At 34.5% G+C, this 18,268-nt stretch overlaps 1 protein-coding gene across 1 annotated transcript; it reads left to right on the forward strand.

Moving 5' to 3' along the window:
• The first annotated feature begins 9,280 nt into the window (after positions 1 to 9,280).
• Positions 9,281 to 15,872, forward strand: LOC138335740 (nuclear hormone receptor E75-like). Its single transcript, XM_069284906.1, has 7 exons — positions 9,281 to 9,443; positions 11,307 to 11,420; positions 12,079 to 12,223; positions 12,888 to 13,057; positions 13,662 to 13,874; positions 14,372 to 14,570; positions 15,067 to 15,872. The coding sequence occupies exons 1-7, from the start codon at positions 9,318 to 9,320 to the stop codon at positions 15,315 to 15,317; spliced, it is 1,218 nt and encodes a 405-aa protein (XP_069141007.1). The 5' UTR covers positions 9,281 to 9,317; the 3' UTR covers positions 15,318 to 15,872.
• Positions 15,873 to 18,268: the final 2,396 nt, after the last annotated feature.

Genomic DNA, 18,268 nt, shown 5'->3' on the forward strand with positions numbered 1-18,268 from the left:
TGTAGTCTACTCCCCAGCAAACAGCAAGAATGACAATAATGACAACCTGACAAAAGCAATAAAATGTTAAGTGGCACTAAAATGCATGACATTACTATTAAAAATTTGTACAAACCTTTTCGATTATTTATATGGTGTTCTGGGAAGGTTACAATCCATGAGTGTTATGCAATCCTTACAGAGAAAAATACATGTGTGTCATATAAAAGAACAGTAACGTTCACAGTTACGATACTTGTCATCATATACCAGTTAAATTTTACTGTTAGTAAGTTTTAATTTCGTTTGGGATTTCCAAATAACGTATTTCGAAATCGCTAGATACAGCTTTATGATAGTCTTCATTTCAAATCAAAACGAGGACTTGTTTGTGACTGCCTTTGGCATGTTTTATTCATTGTGCGTGACCATTGTTCAAGGTGAAACGTCTCAATGTCAGAAAGTTAATCTAAATGCAAATGCTAACGAATTCAGTAATATCATAGCTCTTAACACATTCATTACTTAATACTTATACACGTGTTTGACCCGTCATGCTGCATGATGAGTAATTTATGAGTTTTCAAATAATTAGGTATTTATGTTAAAATGATAATTCGGAGTAGGGTTTGACAAGCATATCAAATATTCGTCCCAAATACTGCACTGCATTAGGCAGCCACAATAGATGACAGGTAGGACAAAGGTTAAACAATTTAGCACTGTATTGTACCTGACTATTAGCTATCACTGCATTCTTTACTTTTGCCAAATTTGAATAGTCCTGAATAGGGGTCGTGGTGACCATGTGGTTAAGCCCTACACCTTTGGGCCGTACATTCAAATCTCATGTTGGTGCAATTACCAGGTCAATATTCAAGATTCAAGATTCATTCAAGGTTTAAGATTAAAGATTCAAGAAATTTTATCCTACGTCGCATATCAGAAACTAATACAACATTAGTACTGTAGTGCTATTCTCGCGACAATCATAAGTATATTATAATTTAACAATGAAATGGCTTACAAAATATCACAGAAATAATTATACACTGATAAACTTTACAATGACAATGGCACATAAATATTATATCATTTGAAGTAAGCATAGCCACATGGAGTAAAACAGTAAGTTTATATTGAACAATAGTATATCACACTGGTGTTACTATAGGGTATTACTTTACATAATATACATACCCGTATATGCCAATATGGCAAAAAGTAAAAATTGACATGAATAAACACTAATATAGTGTATATTAAAAGTAAAATCAATCAAAGAGATACTGACTATTGTTCAGCTGTTTACTCCTAGTACTCCGACTTTCCTCCACCAATAAATTTGATATGTCCTAATAGCTGTTAATATTACGTTGAACTAGTTTTTTCTCCGTGTTATACGACATGATATCGTGCAATAACTGTTTGGTACCCTATCTATGTGTTGTACCATCCAGATAAAGATCGTATGCCGACGCCATATGAATGTATGAACGACAAGAGAGGTTCAGGCCTCCTCTGTGATGGAAGAATACAATGGCAAATATATTCCTGCACGGAAACAACAGCATATTTATAACAATAAACATAAGACGACTTTTTATGCTTAATTTACTTGCAAGTGTCATTTAAAACACAAGCATGTGCTGGCATACATATATTCGGAAATACACTTTCCAACATTTTTTTCCTGTTTGTGGTTTATGTATACCATATTTTAATTATAAAGTGAATACGCTCGTTTGATGTGTGTATATCTGTCAACATGATTTGTATACGAAGCAGAATGAGAGCAGCGCACGCACTTATACCTTAACTTTACGATTTAGGAGATGCGGAATTCTAACGTGAAAGTCAACTCCGGGTGAAAGCAAATGAACGATCAAATTGCAATAACAGGACGCATGTCAACGTTATTTTCACAATTGCGTACATATCAAATGGATGGTATTTAATTGAAGAACACGAGTCATTGATCTGACTCCATACTGATCGATGCATTTGAAAAATCAAACATCAATATAGATAGCAAGTGCTGCATTGAATTTGAAACTGTTTTTCTATAATTGGAAGCTACTGAATCAAACGTAAAACAACATGAGATAATATAATAGATTCGCCTCTTCTGGGCAATTGTTATTGTTTTTTACAACATTGATTTTTTTTATCTTTGTTATGTTTTTTTTTAATTAATTTACATTCGGCAAACGAAAACTTTCACAAAATATACAATATTTCCCCACTTTGTTGTTAACAATGTATACTGATACATGTTTGCTGTGATCTGAACTTCATTCAAGGTCACAGGGGTCAAAAAGGCTAAAATCTTTATACGACTTTTTCTCAAGAACCAGAAGGCCCAGGGTACTGATATTGGGTCTGTGACATACTGGGGTGAATGGCTACCAAGTTTGTTCAAATGAATGACCGTGACCTTCATTCTAGGTCACAGGGGTCAAAAAGGCTAAAATCTTTATACGACTTTTTCTCAAGAACCAGAAGGCCCAGGGTACTGATATTGGGTCTGTGACATACTGGGGTGAATGGCTACCAAGTTTGTTCAAATGAATGACCGTGACCTTCATTCTAGGTCACAGGGGCAAAAAGGCTAAAATCTTCAAATGACGTCTTCTCAAGAACCAAAAGGCCCAGGATACTGATATTTGGTCTGTAGCATGCTGGGATGAAAGGCTACCAAGTCTGTTCAAATGAATGACCTTGACCTTCATTCAAGGTAACATGGGTCAATTAGGCTAAAATCTTTAAACAACTTCTTCTCAAGAACCGAAAGGCCCAGGATACCCATAATTGGCTTGCAGTGTGCTGGGATAAAGTAAGTACCAAGTTTGTTCCAATAAATGACCTTGACCTTCATTCAAGGTCAAAGTGATCAAATACGCCAAAATCTTTAAAAACGACTTCTTCTCAAGAACCAAAAGGCCCTGGATACCCATAGTGGGCTTGCAACATACTGGGATGAAGGACTACCAAGTTTATTCAAATAAAAGACCTTGACCTTCATTCAAGGTCACAGGGATTAAATAGGCTATAATCCTTTATACAACTTCTTGTGAATAACTAAGAAGCCTTGAGACCTAATATTGTGCCCGTGATATGCTTGGATAAAGGGCTATCAGAATTGTTCAAATGAACGACCATGACTTTTATTCAATGTCACGTGGGTCAAATAGGCTAAAATCTTTAAACGTTTTCTTCTCAAGAGCCAAAATATCCAGGATACACATATTAAGCCTGCAGCATGCTGGAATGAAGGGCTACCACGTTTGTTCAAATAAATGACCTTGACCTTCATTCAAGGTCACAGGGGTTAAATAGGCTATAATCCTTTATACAACTTCTTGTGAATAACTAAGAAGCCTTGAGACCTAATATTGTGCCCGTGATATGCTTGAATAAAGGGCTATCAGGTTTGTTCAAATGAATGACCATGACCTATATTCAAGGTCACAGGGGTCAAATAGGCTAAAATCTTTAAACGATTTTTTCTCAAGAGCCAAAAGGCCCATGATACTCATATTGGGCTTGCATCATGCTGGAATGAAGGGCTACTAAGTTTGTTTAAATAAATGACCTTGACGTTTGTTTCAAGAAATGGCCTTGACTTTCATTCAAGGTCACAGTGGTCAAATAGGTTAAAATCTTTAAACGACTTCTTTTCAAGAACCGAAAGGCTTAGGGTTCTCATGCTTGGATGAAGGGCTACCAAGTTTGTTTAAATAAATGACCTTGGCGTTTGTTCCAAGAAATGTCCTTGACTTTCATTCAAGGTTACAGTGGCCAAATAGGCTAAAATCTTTAAACGACTTCTTTTCAAGAACCGAAAGGCTCAGGGTTCTCATGCTGAGATGAAGGGCTACTAATTTTGTTCAAATGAATGACCTTGACCTTCATTCAAGGTCCATGATACTCATATTGGGCCTGCAGCATGCTTTTATAAAGGGCTACAGTACTTAATGCGTCTAACATTCCCTCAAACGCGTTTTAGATTCGTTTGCGTTTCTTTCGTTTAGTTTCGTTTGCGTTTTGTTTCGTCGAGCGTTTTTCGTTTGCGTTTCGCGTTTTCGTTCGTTTGCGTTTTGATTCGATTTCGTTTGCGTTCCAATTCGTTTTGGCTTTCGTTCGTTTGCGTTTGCGTGCGTTTGCGTTCCAATTCGTTTACCGGATGTTATTCATTGATATTTGATTAGGAATGGTTGACTGCGCATGTGTTAGCTAAACTAAAAGTGGAGTCAAACGACGGTGTAGGCCGATAAATTTACGTGTTCTGGACAATGTAGTAAACATACACAAATAAATTTTAAAAAATCCTTTTGTATCTAGACATTAATTACATTTGATACATGTAACCTACACACATTGTTTGATAGTAAGGATCATTTGTATACCTTTCTGCAAGGTCTTATATAGTACTAGCTATACACGTGTATGTGCTACAGGGGGGCAGGTACAATATACACTTGTAACACCCGCGGGGCTCGATAAAGTGGACTGAAGTATTACAGACAGGTGTGAACTCACGCCACAGGACGCCGTACTGCTGGTCATAATATATATATAACTCACTGGTGCATACATTATAAAAAAAATTATATCCGACTCATCACTGTTAGCATTGGATCACATTATTTTCTAGTGATACACACTATTCTAATAATAAAATAACACAATTAATAATATCTCAACCATCGCTTAATACAGTATTTAAAACGAATACTTTTTTTTTTACATATTTTATGTGAAATTAAGAATGTGCCGACGTCAATATATATATATATAATCGTCCAACAGGAACTGACAGTTGATACATGTACATTCAACTGTATCTCTGTATTTACACGTATTCGCCATTGATATAATTGATCATGTATTTTATTGGTATGTTGATGTAACAAAACACACGAGGAATAAAACACCATAGAGCTGGTTTTGTACATGCACGGTGTCACGTATGCGTATTATACATCGTAGTCTAAATAAACATGTGAGGGGCCGTGCGCGTCTGAGGCGATCAGTGAGCCATTGTTCATGGGTGACTGCACTTGACCAGGTGTGATACAAGTTGACACAAAATCAAAATATGCCGCTGTCAAATAACAAATGGTATAAATGAAAGCAGGTAAATCGAGAGGGGGAGTGGGGATGGAGAGGGGTAGAGTGTTGTACATGTGTTGTCCGTGAATTATAAAGCAAATTTATATAAGACCTCCAAATGGGTCGGGTAAATGCTACAGATGAGTGTCCACATTGATATCTATATAACGGGTACGGTACGGGGACCTCCTCTGGAGTCATATATATACATTGTACATGTAATATATAACTACCTAACCGCTAGACCTAGTTTATACTTGCAGTAGTCAAACGTGCATGTTCACAATACCTACACTAAAATAAGAAGTTCTTCTAAAGTGTTTTCTTTTCTGAAACTGATCATTTCTATAAAACAGTACTAGTATGTGTGACAAATTCAGAGCAGACTTATAGATACTAGCATTGATTGACTATTTGTACACATGCATGTTTTATAATTATTTTTAAAATCTCGCTTTATAAGTTAAAAAATGTATTAATGCTTGGATATATATACGTAATCATATACTTATTGGTAATATGTTTATAACAATTGCATATTTTCTAAGACAAGATATATATTTTTCATAATGATAAATCGTACTAAATCAAAATTGCGAACGTAAAATAGACATCGCTTTCAGAATCCGGATCACTAAGCTACCGGAGTCCCGATCGACATTTATGATTGCATTCTGGTCTTCCGGTCACGCTTTCACTTCGTTTACGTTTTTCGTTTTTCGTTTGCGTTTTTCGTTTTGCGTTTAGCGCTTGACGAAACGCGTTTTTCGTTTTACGCTATTCGTTTTTCGTTTGCGTTTTTCGTTTTTCGTTTGCGTTTTCGTTCGTTTTCGTTTAACATTTCGTTTGCGTTTTGCGTTTCGCGCTCGTTTCGAGGGAATGTTAGACGCATTAAGTACTGTACCAAGGTTGTTCAAATTAATGACCTTGGCTGTCTTCAAGGTCACAGTGTCAAATAGGTTAAGATCTTTAAACGACTTCTTGAGAATAACTAGGAGGCCTAGAGACCTGATATTAGCCTTTGACATGCTGAGATGAAGAGGTACCAAGTTTGTTCAATTGAATGACCTTGACCTTCATCCAAGGTCACAGGGGTCAGATAGGCTAAAAGCTTGAAATAACTGTTTGTGAATAACTAAAAGGCCTATAGGCCTGATATTGGGGTTGTGACATGCTGGGATGAAGGGCTATTATATTTGTTTAAAAAATGACCTTGATCTTCATTCAGGATCACAGGGGTCAAAATGACTATAATATTTTAGCGACTATGTTGTAGTGTACCTATAGTCAGATGACCGGTAAGGCCCATGGGCTTCTTGTTATTTGTTAAAATGATGCAAGCCGGATTGCGTTATGGCTCAGTAATAGCTACTCTAGTGAGTTGTATTCCAGTCCAACCTGCATATGTAAAAAAATCATAGAAATGAATTGAATTAAGGATATTCAAATATAACGTGTCTGGCAAAACATTAGAACATCAAAGCCACAACAGCAATGACATATTGGATGAATCCTGGTTCGTTTGAAAACAATCGCAAAGAAAACAAATGATGACAACCAATCAAAGGTTAGCTCGTCACATCAATGAAGTGGGAAGCTTAATATGATTCGTGTCCAATAACGGTCGTAATATTTCATTCCCGATCCCTTTCCCTTTCCAATGACAGATATGATTCTAACTATTTAAACACATATGTTAATACAACTTGATGCATTCATTGTATGCAAATGTATGTACATTTAGTTTTATTCATTAAGTTAACGTACTTAATTAAAATTTAATATCATTAATGTGATAAATCTGTACTAGCATAACATTTTATTTCTTTTTAGTTTAACAATAAACATGGGATTTGCAGCGGATGCGGTTTGAACTAAACTATCACTGGACTAAACTATCATTAGACTTAACTATCATTTTTTCGGGTTCGTACAAGTCAACCTGCTGATAATTTGAACTAGATATTTGTACAATTAGAGATAACAAGGGATCCTTGCAACCACCATTGGATTATTTGTGAAAACAATAGGAAAAGGGGATGGTTTCCCTAATTTTGCATTCTTTCACTCCTCCCTTGAAGCCTTTGATATGCACAGTGAAGCTATATATGAAAACAACACTGTCGCAAAAACAATGATCAAAATCCAGATAATGATCTTTTCAGATCAGTCCGATATTCTAATATGCATAACTATGGAATAGGCGAGCCTCCTTTTCAAATCAATTCAAAGAGAGGAAAACACGTAAAATAAATTTTCAGAGATGTCGATAGCGATATTCATGTGTCAAAATCATAGATGGCTTATTTTTGCTATCTTGTCTTCAGATCAACCCCAAAATGCAATAGACATAACAAGGCACCAATGGAAACATATATATAAAATTGATGAAAAATCCTTCAGTACTTTCTGAGAATAACGATAACAAGAATCATTTACGAACGGCGGAAGGATCGACGGACCATTAACGAAAGGCGATTTAAATAGCCCAATATCTGATGATAGCCGGCTTAAATGTTACAGCAGCTTACGAAATATTATTTGATGAGCTAAAGTAATGCACAGAGCCTTTGAAATATTGTTAGCATCTTATTAAAAGTTAATGCCTTTTACGTCCTACCAGTTGGATATTTGTTAAGTTTAAGTGCTTGTTTTGGGAGACTGTGATATGTTAGTGTTGTGTTTGATAGTGATCCGAACATTTCATTCTATCATATCACTTGGAATCTGAGCGTTTAGCATAGGCAGACTGTACCACCGGTGTAGACCTTAGAAAGTGTCACTCATCGAATAGACAACAATATTTTGCAACAGGGACGAAAGTTGATATCAATGTCCATGTGCGGCCATTTTATCAGACGAAACATAGCAGGACGGAAATAAACAAATATTTTTAGAAATAAAAAGATATAACTCTCAGTAGTCGCCAGGTAAATGACATTGAGGATCGTGACACAGTCGATAAAGATATGAAGCAAATATCATATAAATCAATGTAAAATCATTACATGTCATACATGTAAGAGCAAGAGGGAGAAAACGTAGACAAATATCCATGATACTTCCAAAATTGTCCTTAAAATGTCTTGTTAGTTTAACATATATTTTATTATCATGATGCCATTTATATTCACGTAATAATATGGTTTGGTTTAGTTTATTACCTTAACGTCCTATTAACAGCCAGTGTCATTAAGGACGGCCTCTCGTGTATGTGATGTGTTGTGTGTGTAACGTCCTATTAACAGCCAGGGTCATTAAGGACGGCCTCCCCTGTATGTGATGTGTTGTGTGTGTAACGTCCTATTAACAGCCAGGGTCATTAAGGACGGCCTCCCATGTATGCGGTGTTTAGCGTGTATGAAGAGAGTGGTGCGCGATTTGGTAGATTGCGGTATGTTCGTGTTGTGTCTTCTTGTATAGTGGAACATCTACCCTTTATATAGTGCTATATCACTGAAGCATTCTGCCGAAGACACAAAGCAACATACCCTATGGGTCACATTATACTGATAACGGGCGAATAAGTCGTCTCACTCCCTTAATACTGAGCGCCAACAGTGCAGAAGCTTCCACTCTTATTAATGAAAATAATTAAAAATAAAAATGTAACAAGAGAGTTGATTAAACCTAAACAATTTACTTGTCAAATGTATTTGTCACAAACAGTAATGGGTGTTTGAATGGGGTATTGGTAATTTAATAGTATGCTTAAGCATAATCAGGCAGCAATAGGGATGTACATGTAGCTATCAATAAATGGAAAATTAAAAAGACAGAAATACTGAGTCGACCGTTTGCTTCAAGAAGTAATTTATTTAAATACATCAAGCATTAAATTGTAATAAATTCTATTTATGATTCAACATGACAAACACAAATTTATGAAGCAGACCGGAATTTTAATCAGTTCCTTTCCTAGAACTAAAGTCTGCAGTTCGAATTAGGAAGCACAGAGCGAGCATAAATCCCCAGATATGCAAATAGCACACCATTGACACGCCCCTTCTTTAAAGTGATCGCCTTGAGTGACAAAATAAACTCGGATTCTAACGTTGATATATCCACAGGTGTAAGGTGCAGCTATCCAGATCCTGGTTAATGTATTTCCTAGATATTAAAAACAGCCCTGGCTTACTCATTTAAATACAACTATATGTGTTATATTTGTAGCACTTCACGAATCAGCGCGACACCGCAGAGTTCGTCTCCAACCGCTGTAAATGGAGACTGGTCTGCATGCCTATCAGGCTGACAGTGATGTCGAATCGCCAACACAGGTGATGGCATCACTAAGTCTTCCAAGGAATCTACTTATGTGCAACGAAGTGAAACGGGACTATAACGAGGTACGTGCATATTTAAGTCAAACATTTATAAGATACCTAGTATGATAATTACTTTGAAACATTGATAACATTTGGGATGCAGTTTGAATATTTACAGTAGAAGTGTAAAGAAGTATGAGAATTGAAACATTTAAATCAATTTGATACAATGGAAATTTGTCCACATGTTTTCGAAATGTTTCATAATATCAAATTTTAAATTATACGGGTTCACTATAGTTTTGAAAACTGCATTTAAGAAAAGCTAGATAATGCTAATCAGTACATAGAAATTCAATTGACATTCGACAAAAGCTACATTATAAATATAATGTATACATTATATAATGCTAAGTGTTTTATAGAAAATTGCAATCGATACATTCAGAAATTATACCGTTCTAATTACAATCTGAATCAGAATAGATAATATCCTAGAATGGTCCATAGTCTATAGGATAAAATGTCCTGACCTGATTTCATTTGCACCCCTCCTCTGTGTTGAGAGTTCCAAACCCGTGTGAAACTATTGCAAAAATACTGATGACAGTGCGGTTTTTATCCCAGTACTCCGGTTTCCTCCATCTAAATGTGTTTATATGACCATGGCTGTTAATATGACGCATAGCATCGACCCTTTTCTCTATTACAACCTGGTTAAATACAACCTCGGATATGGAATTCAATGTATTAATACACATTATATGGTATAGTATAGCTAAGTATATAGTTTATATGTATATCCTTTTCTTCAAAAACTAGATAAAAACGGCGAAGTATTCCTAAAGCCGGGCAATATAACATTTCGAACCATGCAATATAACGTTTCCACCGAAGAGTACACCATAACTTGAAACTGTGCAATATAACATATTTACAACGGTTGGTATGATAGTTGAACATATTATATTTCTTCATATAAAGATCGTTGTAAGCAAAGTATGTGATAAAAATTACTGTACTTCGAGCGTCTCATTATACCTTATATGTCATCACAATTCTACTTTTTCTCATAGCCTTGGAATACAAAATAATTTCCAATGACATTTATTATCATCGGGCTTTGTTGAATGCGCTTTTATACTCCGATAGAAATGTGGATTAATGAAAATTGTTGATAACTTGACTTATTCATGTTACAAAATATTCTTTTTTAAATCCGTCAGCTCATTCATGTCTTTAAACTTATAATGCCTTATAAAAACGTCCTCGGCTAACTGATTTATTTAAACAGGAAGTTTTAGTTTATTTACGCTATTTATTATGTCATAAAAATATAACTGTGTTTATGTCTTGCCGAAACAGCTACAAAGTTTACTTTATATGAAGATAAAAACTATTCTTTATATATTTTTAAAATCAATACCAACGTATGAACAAAAAAGGAACAGAATTTATTACCGTAATACAACATTCGTGTGCGATTTATTTCCTAAATTTCCGATCGAAGTAAATTCGCGAAATGTTCCACTTTGAATCCACATTCATGCCCGTAAGTTTATACATGAAATATTTGTAATACGGTATTATATTGTAAATTCATATTTATGGAAATAATCATTTGCGCGGAAAGTGCTTTCTTCGCTTTTGTCAGGTCCATGTTGTTCAATTTAACAATATTCATTTCACTGTTTTTCCGTCTGGCGCATGCGCAGTGATAATTAACTAACGCGCGGTGATTAGGACGACGGAGGAAGACGACCCGCGTTAGGAAAATGAACATCTGGTTTATTCTAACTAAATAGTCCAAAAGATGATTATAGATGTAGTATTAACGGTAAGCGTATAACATTTATTATAAAAGTCGTTTATTTTTCCCATTCTAAAACTCAAAAGCCGCTTTGGAAAGGTAATGGGCCTTTAATATATAAATATCTGTTTTAGAGCTATGCGGAGATGAAGACTACTTACACAGAGAAGCTAGGTGTGTCCTGTCAGATCTGTGGCTGTAAGTCCTCAGGTTTCCATTATGGCGCCTATACCTGCGAGGGATGCAAGGTAATGATTCTTTTGTTAGGTATCCAGTTGTTCAAAAGGTGATTAGCATAATCACATGAATAGCGTTATTTTCAATTGGTGTTTGCTGCAAAACCTGTAATTATAATGGACAAGTTGGTAATTTTAGTAAGACAGTATTTACCTTGATTTACAAATTGTCGTCCATGTGTGATTAGCCTACTAACCTTTTGAACAGCTTGGCCCAGGAGATTGTGTCGGGTATATTCTTAACATGTGTCCTTGTTGTAACTAGATGCTGGGTTTGTTTTGCACATTGTGTTGAATGTCTATGGAATCCAAAATTACATTGAAATGCATTAAAACTTGTTTTTAAATAGACGCCTTTTATTTTTTGAAAATTACACAAGGATTTGTAATTTTGAAAGCTCTGTATGCTTATTGCCTATGTGATTAATTAAATACAGATTATTGTTACCTGAGCAACTGCATATTACAGGAATCCGCTGATATATCATTGCTTTATACATGTATATATAAGTTTTGTAATTGATATCCTTATGCTTCTCGCTTGATTAAATTGACACCATTCACGTATTTTTCTCTAAAATTCGACAAGATTTTTATCTGCGAAAAAAAGAAACATTTTGTAACATGTTCAGTTACACTCATATTTACAACAATTGTTTTTCATTTTCAGGCATTCTTTCATAGGTGTACGAAAAAGAATATAATTTTTCAAAAATGTACTAAGGGGGCGAATTGTCGATCGAATAATGGATCTAAATATAGATGCAGACTTTGCCGGTATCAGAAGTGTGTACAGGCCGGAATGTCAATTGATGGTTAGTATTGACAGGTTTTGTTCATTCGATTTTATATTTTTGGAGGCTGCAGTACATTAGTGTTCTGACTTATAACTATAGTGGAACGTTTTCCTTTGTGAGTGTTTCGCTATGTGGATAAATATATTACCTAAAGGTTTAAATTGATCAGTTCGTTGGGGATCAAGTCATGGACATCGTGTGGCATAAACTCGGTGAATCCAATTAATCTAACATTACTATACATGACTTTTCCTTAAACTGATTCTTTTTCAAATCGTATTTGTACAAGTGAAAAAATGTGTCTAAATCCTTTAATGTATTTTTGAATCCAAAAGGATTTGGTGTTAAGATATTTAGTATTATGAGCATCTCCTCGATCAAAAGACCAAATTGTATTCTTTGAGCAACGAGTTTAATATATGGTTTGTGAAGCTTTTTAAATCAGCTAAGCGCTTTTTAGATTCACGTATCATGTTCTGTAGCAACATCCTGAATTTATTAAGAATGCGCTCACTCATAATAGGAATAACATTTTTTTTAATTTTCTAGCGATCAGAGTTAGGCGATATCCGATGAGCGTCATTTATTGCGCGTAGGTGTTTTCAAACCATCCTCATTTTGTATTGACTATTGAATAGTCTTAATGTTGGTAAGGATTACTTTTCTTTTGTTATTTTGCCAGCGATCAGAGTTGGGCGAATGCCAAATACTGAACGTGAGAAACTTCGAGCCAACCGCACCGATACAATTGGATATAGACGTCGCCTCCTTGATATTTCTAATATAATTACGACCAATGTCACTAAAATCTTCTTCAAGTCTTCTATGTTTGATGATATATCGATAAGCAACGTAAGTACAATGACGTCTTGAGTTTTATGTAATGGTTACACAACGAGTACGAGTGGTTGGTGGATATGGAATTTTTTTCACACGAGTGAGTTTTTAAAAATAACTTACGAGCACGAAATAAATTCCATATCCAACAGCCCCGCGTTGTTGGCCATGTTAAGATAAACATTATTTTGCCGACATATGTAAATTAGGTGCAGTGATATATTCATAAGCAAATAGCAACTAACTGATATTCAATAATCTTATCTGTATAACGAATGTTTAAATAAAATGTTTTTTTATTATGAACAACTATTCCATGAATATCTAATATTGAAAATCTTTTTGAATATAGATTTATGTAGATACTTGAACAATGAAATAATCGTTGTCGCCAAATCATTATTAAACCATTGTAACAAATTCAAGCCCGGCCTAGGAGCGTTAATTTTATCGAAATCACCATCATGGTGCTCGTACTACGACAAGATATACCTCTAACTAACAGATATTTATGAATTTGTAGAGTTCTTTATGGTTATTTTACAAATCATCATAACCATATCTTATTATTATTTTTCATTGATTGAATGATTAATGATATTTTTGTTCACTATTTCAGCCCATTGACGATTATTCTGGATTTGTAATAAGTAAGCTGGATTCCTTTGGTTTTCATCAGCTCGGAGTCATCAATATATATTATGAAATGCTTATACCGATGATAAAGGATACGATCAAATTTGCGAAAAAGTTACCTGGATTTTTAGATCTGCGTCTCGGCGATAGAGTTGCGTTAATGAAAGAGGGAGCATTAAGCGTTTGCATACTAATGGTTTGTTTACATAATAATTTATCCTTGAAATTCTGACATGATCTATAGGAGAACTAGTAAATGTCTACCTAAGCACTCTTGTGACTTGATGGAGTGTTAGACAGGTTTTTAAGTAATGTAATATGCATTATATTACCTGTTGTTCCGTTGGTATTGCTTTAATTGAAGAGATATCTGTTTGTAAAATTATTTAAAGTAGTGATTCATGGACATGACGTAGGGATAGCCTTGGGTCATTTGACTAAATCCTACTCCAGATTAGTTCTTAATTGACTACAGTTAGTGATGAAGAAGGAAACCTGTGGGTATATCTATTGTTGAGAGATAATGATTTTTTCCATCTTATTAGACCATATATTGTTTACATATGATGTTTTAGTTTTGTTTTAGAAATAATTGAGCGATCATAAGGAAACAGTTGCTAAAAAATGATATAATTCTTCATGCACACTGGACATTTACATGATATCATTAATGTAGAGTCTGTATATCTACAGATGCATGGTTCATTTATTGGTCCACACGTCCAACTGAATGGTAAAACGACAAATTTGTATCTTACGCAAGAGGCTATTTTTAATTGTTCTGAGACGCAAACACTTCTTGGCAAAATAATACAGATATCGGAGAGGATACAGGAATTGGATCTGCACAGGACAGAATTGGCATTGTTAGCAGCGATGATTCTTTTGGCAGGTTTGTATTGTGTCATGTTCTCTAACAATATTTATGGTATGTTCATATACCAAAAATACCTTATTGAAAATACATCAACATCAGAATTTGTTTTGGACAATAAATCAATTTTCATTAGTTGCATAATGAGAAGATATTCAGTACAATTTGCAGTAAAAATAGGCCCAAATGCGGGTCGAAAATGCAGGACACTCAATTTCAATGTAAATTCTGCAAATAAACTTGAATGCTTTGAATAAATTGTTTAATAATGATAATTGGTTGACGTCATTTGGCTTTAGTAAAGATTGTGTATGGTTTTACCTCTTTTGCCCTCCCCCTCCCCATCCTCCACAAATTCTTCAAATTTTAATGTGTTAAATTGTTAAATTTCAAATATCAAGTGCATTATTGATGGAATAGGTATGATGGTTGTGTATCAATGCCACTGCAAATGCTTTGGTAACCAATCTTAACATTTATAACTAGAGAGTAATGAAATATTTATATTTAACAGATAATTTACTTTTGGAGGAACGAGACAGGATTCGATCGTTTGCTGATGAAGTTACACAAGCTATGCAAATGGAATCGAATCATATCCGGTCCAACGACAGCGACATATACCTGGCAGTGCTATCATTAAAGGAGAATTTGAAGCAAACGTCAATGGAATTTATTGGAAATTTGAAGAATGGATATTATTGTCTTCCTGTTGATGAGGGCAGCGAAGAACAATTACTTTTGAAAGAAGTTTTCGATATCTAATCTTTCTTCAGTACAGGATTATTATGAACTTTTAATAGAATATTTTATTCGGATAATGATTATGAAATATAATAATTACAAAGATATTATAAATGTATTATAAGCGGATTTGTTAAAGGGCTATATAGATATGGAAGGTAAAATGCATTTTTTTAGTTAATGCATTTTCGGTAGATTTGAAACGATGACAGATATGGCGAAAATTGGATTTATAATAAATTACGTGTATATTATTGAACTGTGTGTTTGATAAAGAAGGGAAAATGCATTTTTCAATTAATACATTTTCGGTAAATATAAAACGATGATAGATATGGCGAAAATTGAATTTCTAATAAATTACTTGTATTTTATTGAACTGTGGTTTTGAAAAAGAAGGTAAAATGCATTTTTTTAATTAATGCATTTTCGGTAAATTTAAAACGGTGACAGATATGGCAAAAATGGGATTTCTAATATATTACTTGTATATTATTGAACTGTGTTTTTGACAGAGAAGGGAAAATGCATTTTTTTTAATTAATGCATTTTCGGAAAATTTAAAACGATGAGAGATACGGCGAAAATTGGATTTCTAATAAATTACTTGTATTTTATTGAACTGTGTTTTGGATACATTATTTTGTAATTTCATTACATTAGAACCATGGCAACATAACCAAATAACACCACGTCGAGTATCAAAGAATAGTTTGTCGGGTATGGTAGTCTATTCATGCCACCATTAATATTTAACGTTATCTTGTTAAGACGACAGAAATAGCTATATCTGAAACAAGATATTTATTCACATATGTCACCTTTGCAAGAATCATATGTATGTAATAGGACAAGTCAAACTTGATCTTCATATCGCAGTCATTGCAATTCTAGGCGTCAGCAGAAATTTAGAGAGTATAGGCCCGCCAATCAGTTATTGCCTGACACATTTTTAAAAGTTCTTTTCTTACTTTCGGCCTCTCAGTCATACAATATTGAACATAACTTTCACCATGACGTATACAATTGTACACATTTTATAAACCTTATCCGTATAGAGAATTATATAGTTAAAACATATAACTAAAATACAATGACTACACATCAAATGATACCTTGATTATTTCAGCTCAACTACCTTAATACAGATGGGTTTTCCAGTGGTTACTCTCTCTATATTTTCTTACATTATTATATTTATTACATTGAAGGATAAAATGATGTTTTCTCTTCAATTTCTATTAAATCACACATACAACAATATGTTTGGTGTATTTAGGTTTTCAGACTAACGAGGGGCCGTGGGGGATAATGCCACGGCTTGAGGCTCATTGTTTATGATCTATACGATACAGTTTATAAAATATATGACACAAGATTGAAACAGAAATATGAAGTGATGTAGTATTCTTTGGGTTAAAAAATATTTATATCTCGACCGAGTGGAATACAATATGTTATCTTTTCTTGATATACCCTATTCTATACCTGCTGGTCGATACCGATACCGTAGGACAAAGGGACTTAACTCGTATATATTATATACTAACTAAAAGCAGCTCTTGCCCACGGCATATCGCAAACCGCGAAGGACTACCCTTATCGAAAGTATATACATTGTACATGCCCACGCTGTATGACGGATCATCGCAAAACACGGTGTCTCGAGTGGAATTAAACCCACTTCATACCAAGGATTGTCACGTGCCGCGATACTGCGTGGGCACCGTTGAAGCCCACACTATATGACGGATCGTCGCGGACCGTCAAACCCGGTTGCCGTGGGTTCCACGATGTTCATGTCCGTGACGGGGTAGTGGGCATTGTAAAATCCGCGAAAGCTGTACTGTAGTTATGATATATTGGCTTATACAGGTAACGCCTTTTCCAATCATATATTCGTCAAAAAATTATCATGATAAGTCGAAACAATGTAATTTTATTTGTAGTATTAAGTTAATTTAGGTTAGCAATGGCATTGCACATATACTGGTACAGATTCAAGAACATCGTCTTAGAAGTCCAAATAGACATTTCCACCAACTGAGCGAATGTGAGAATGAGCTGTGAATGTGAACTCTGACGGGGGTCGTCTCAAAAGTTAATCATGTAATATAAAGTTTGATATGTGCTATCCCAACCTCATTTCAATTGTTAAAACTAATACGCTTTACATCTATTGAAAAATCATCAATGTAAATTTATACGTTATAGTGTAATAATATTATAGGGCCACGTTAGTTAATTGGTTCGTTTACTTACACAATTTACAAATCAATCTACGGCAGTCAGTAGATGTAATACAAATTAAATTTAAGAAAAAACATACGGATTGGTCGTTTACTTACACAATTTATGAATCAATCTAGGGCAGTCAGTAGATGTAATACAAATTAAATTTAAGAAAAAACATACGTATGTGTAGCTTACGTAAAAAAACAAAAATCAATCATACTTCAACTTTTATTTTTGACTTCTGTGTCAATAAATTGAAGAGAAATTGTCGCCGTACAGCAGGAGCAGCGCATATCTCAGCAATGGAGGATATTTCAATCTGTAGGCATAAATTTCCGTGAATTTACTTACTTTTACAGTAAAACAAATTGAGATGTGGCGCAGTGATATCTTATCCAATAATTCAATTTGGCTAATGACTGCCGCTTTTAAAATTTCCCGCGAAACAATTTTGTATACTCTCTCGGTCTATGGAAAAATAACCTCAAAGATCTAAGCAATAGAAATGAGCGTAACAAATGAAATTAAATCATTCAAGGATATTCCATGGTTGCTAAAGGAAAGATTAATAAAATCTATTACCTGTAAGTGATCAGCTAACGCCTCGGCTGGGATTTTCTTTTTTATTAATATGATATTAATTTTATCGATTTATCTATCTCGTCCTGGGATAACAAAAAAATTATGAGTATCATCAGTACTTGCATTGCTGACCCGTTCCTATTAGAGACAACGAC

This window comes from Argopecten irradians, chromosome 11, assembly GCF_041381155.1.
Source record: "Argopecten irradians isolate NY chromosome 11, Ai_NY, whole genome shotgun sequence".
Taxonomy (NCBI): domain Eukaryota; kingdom Metazoa; phylum Mollusca; class Bivalvia; order Pectinida; family Pectinidae; genus Argopecten; species Argopecten irradians.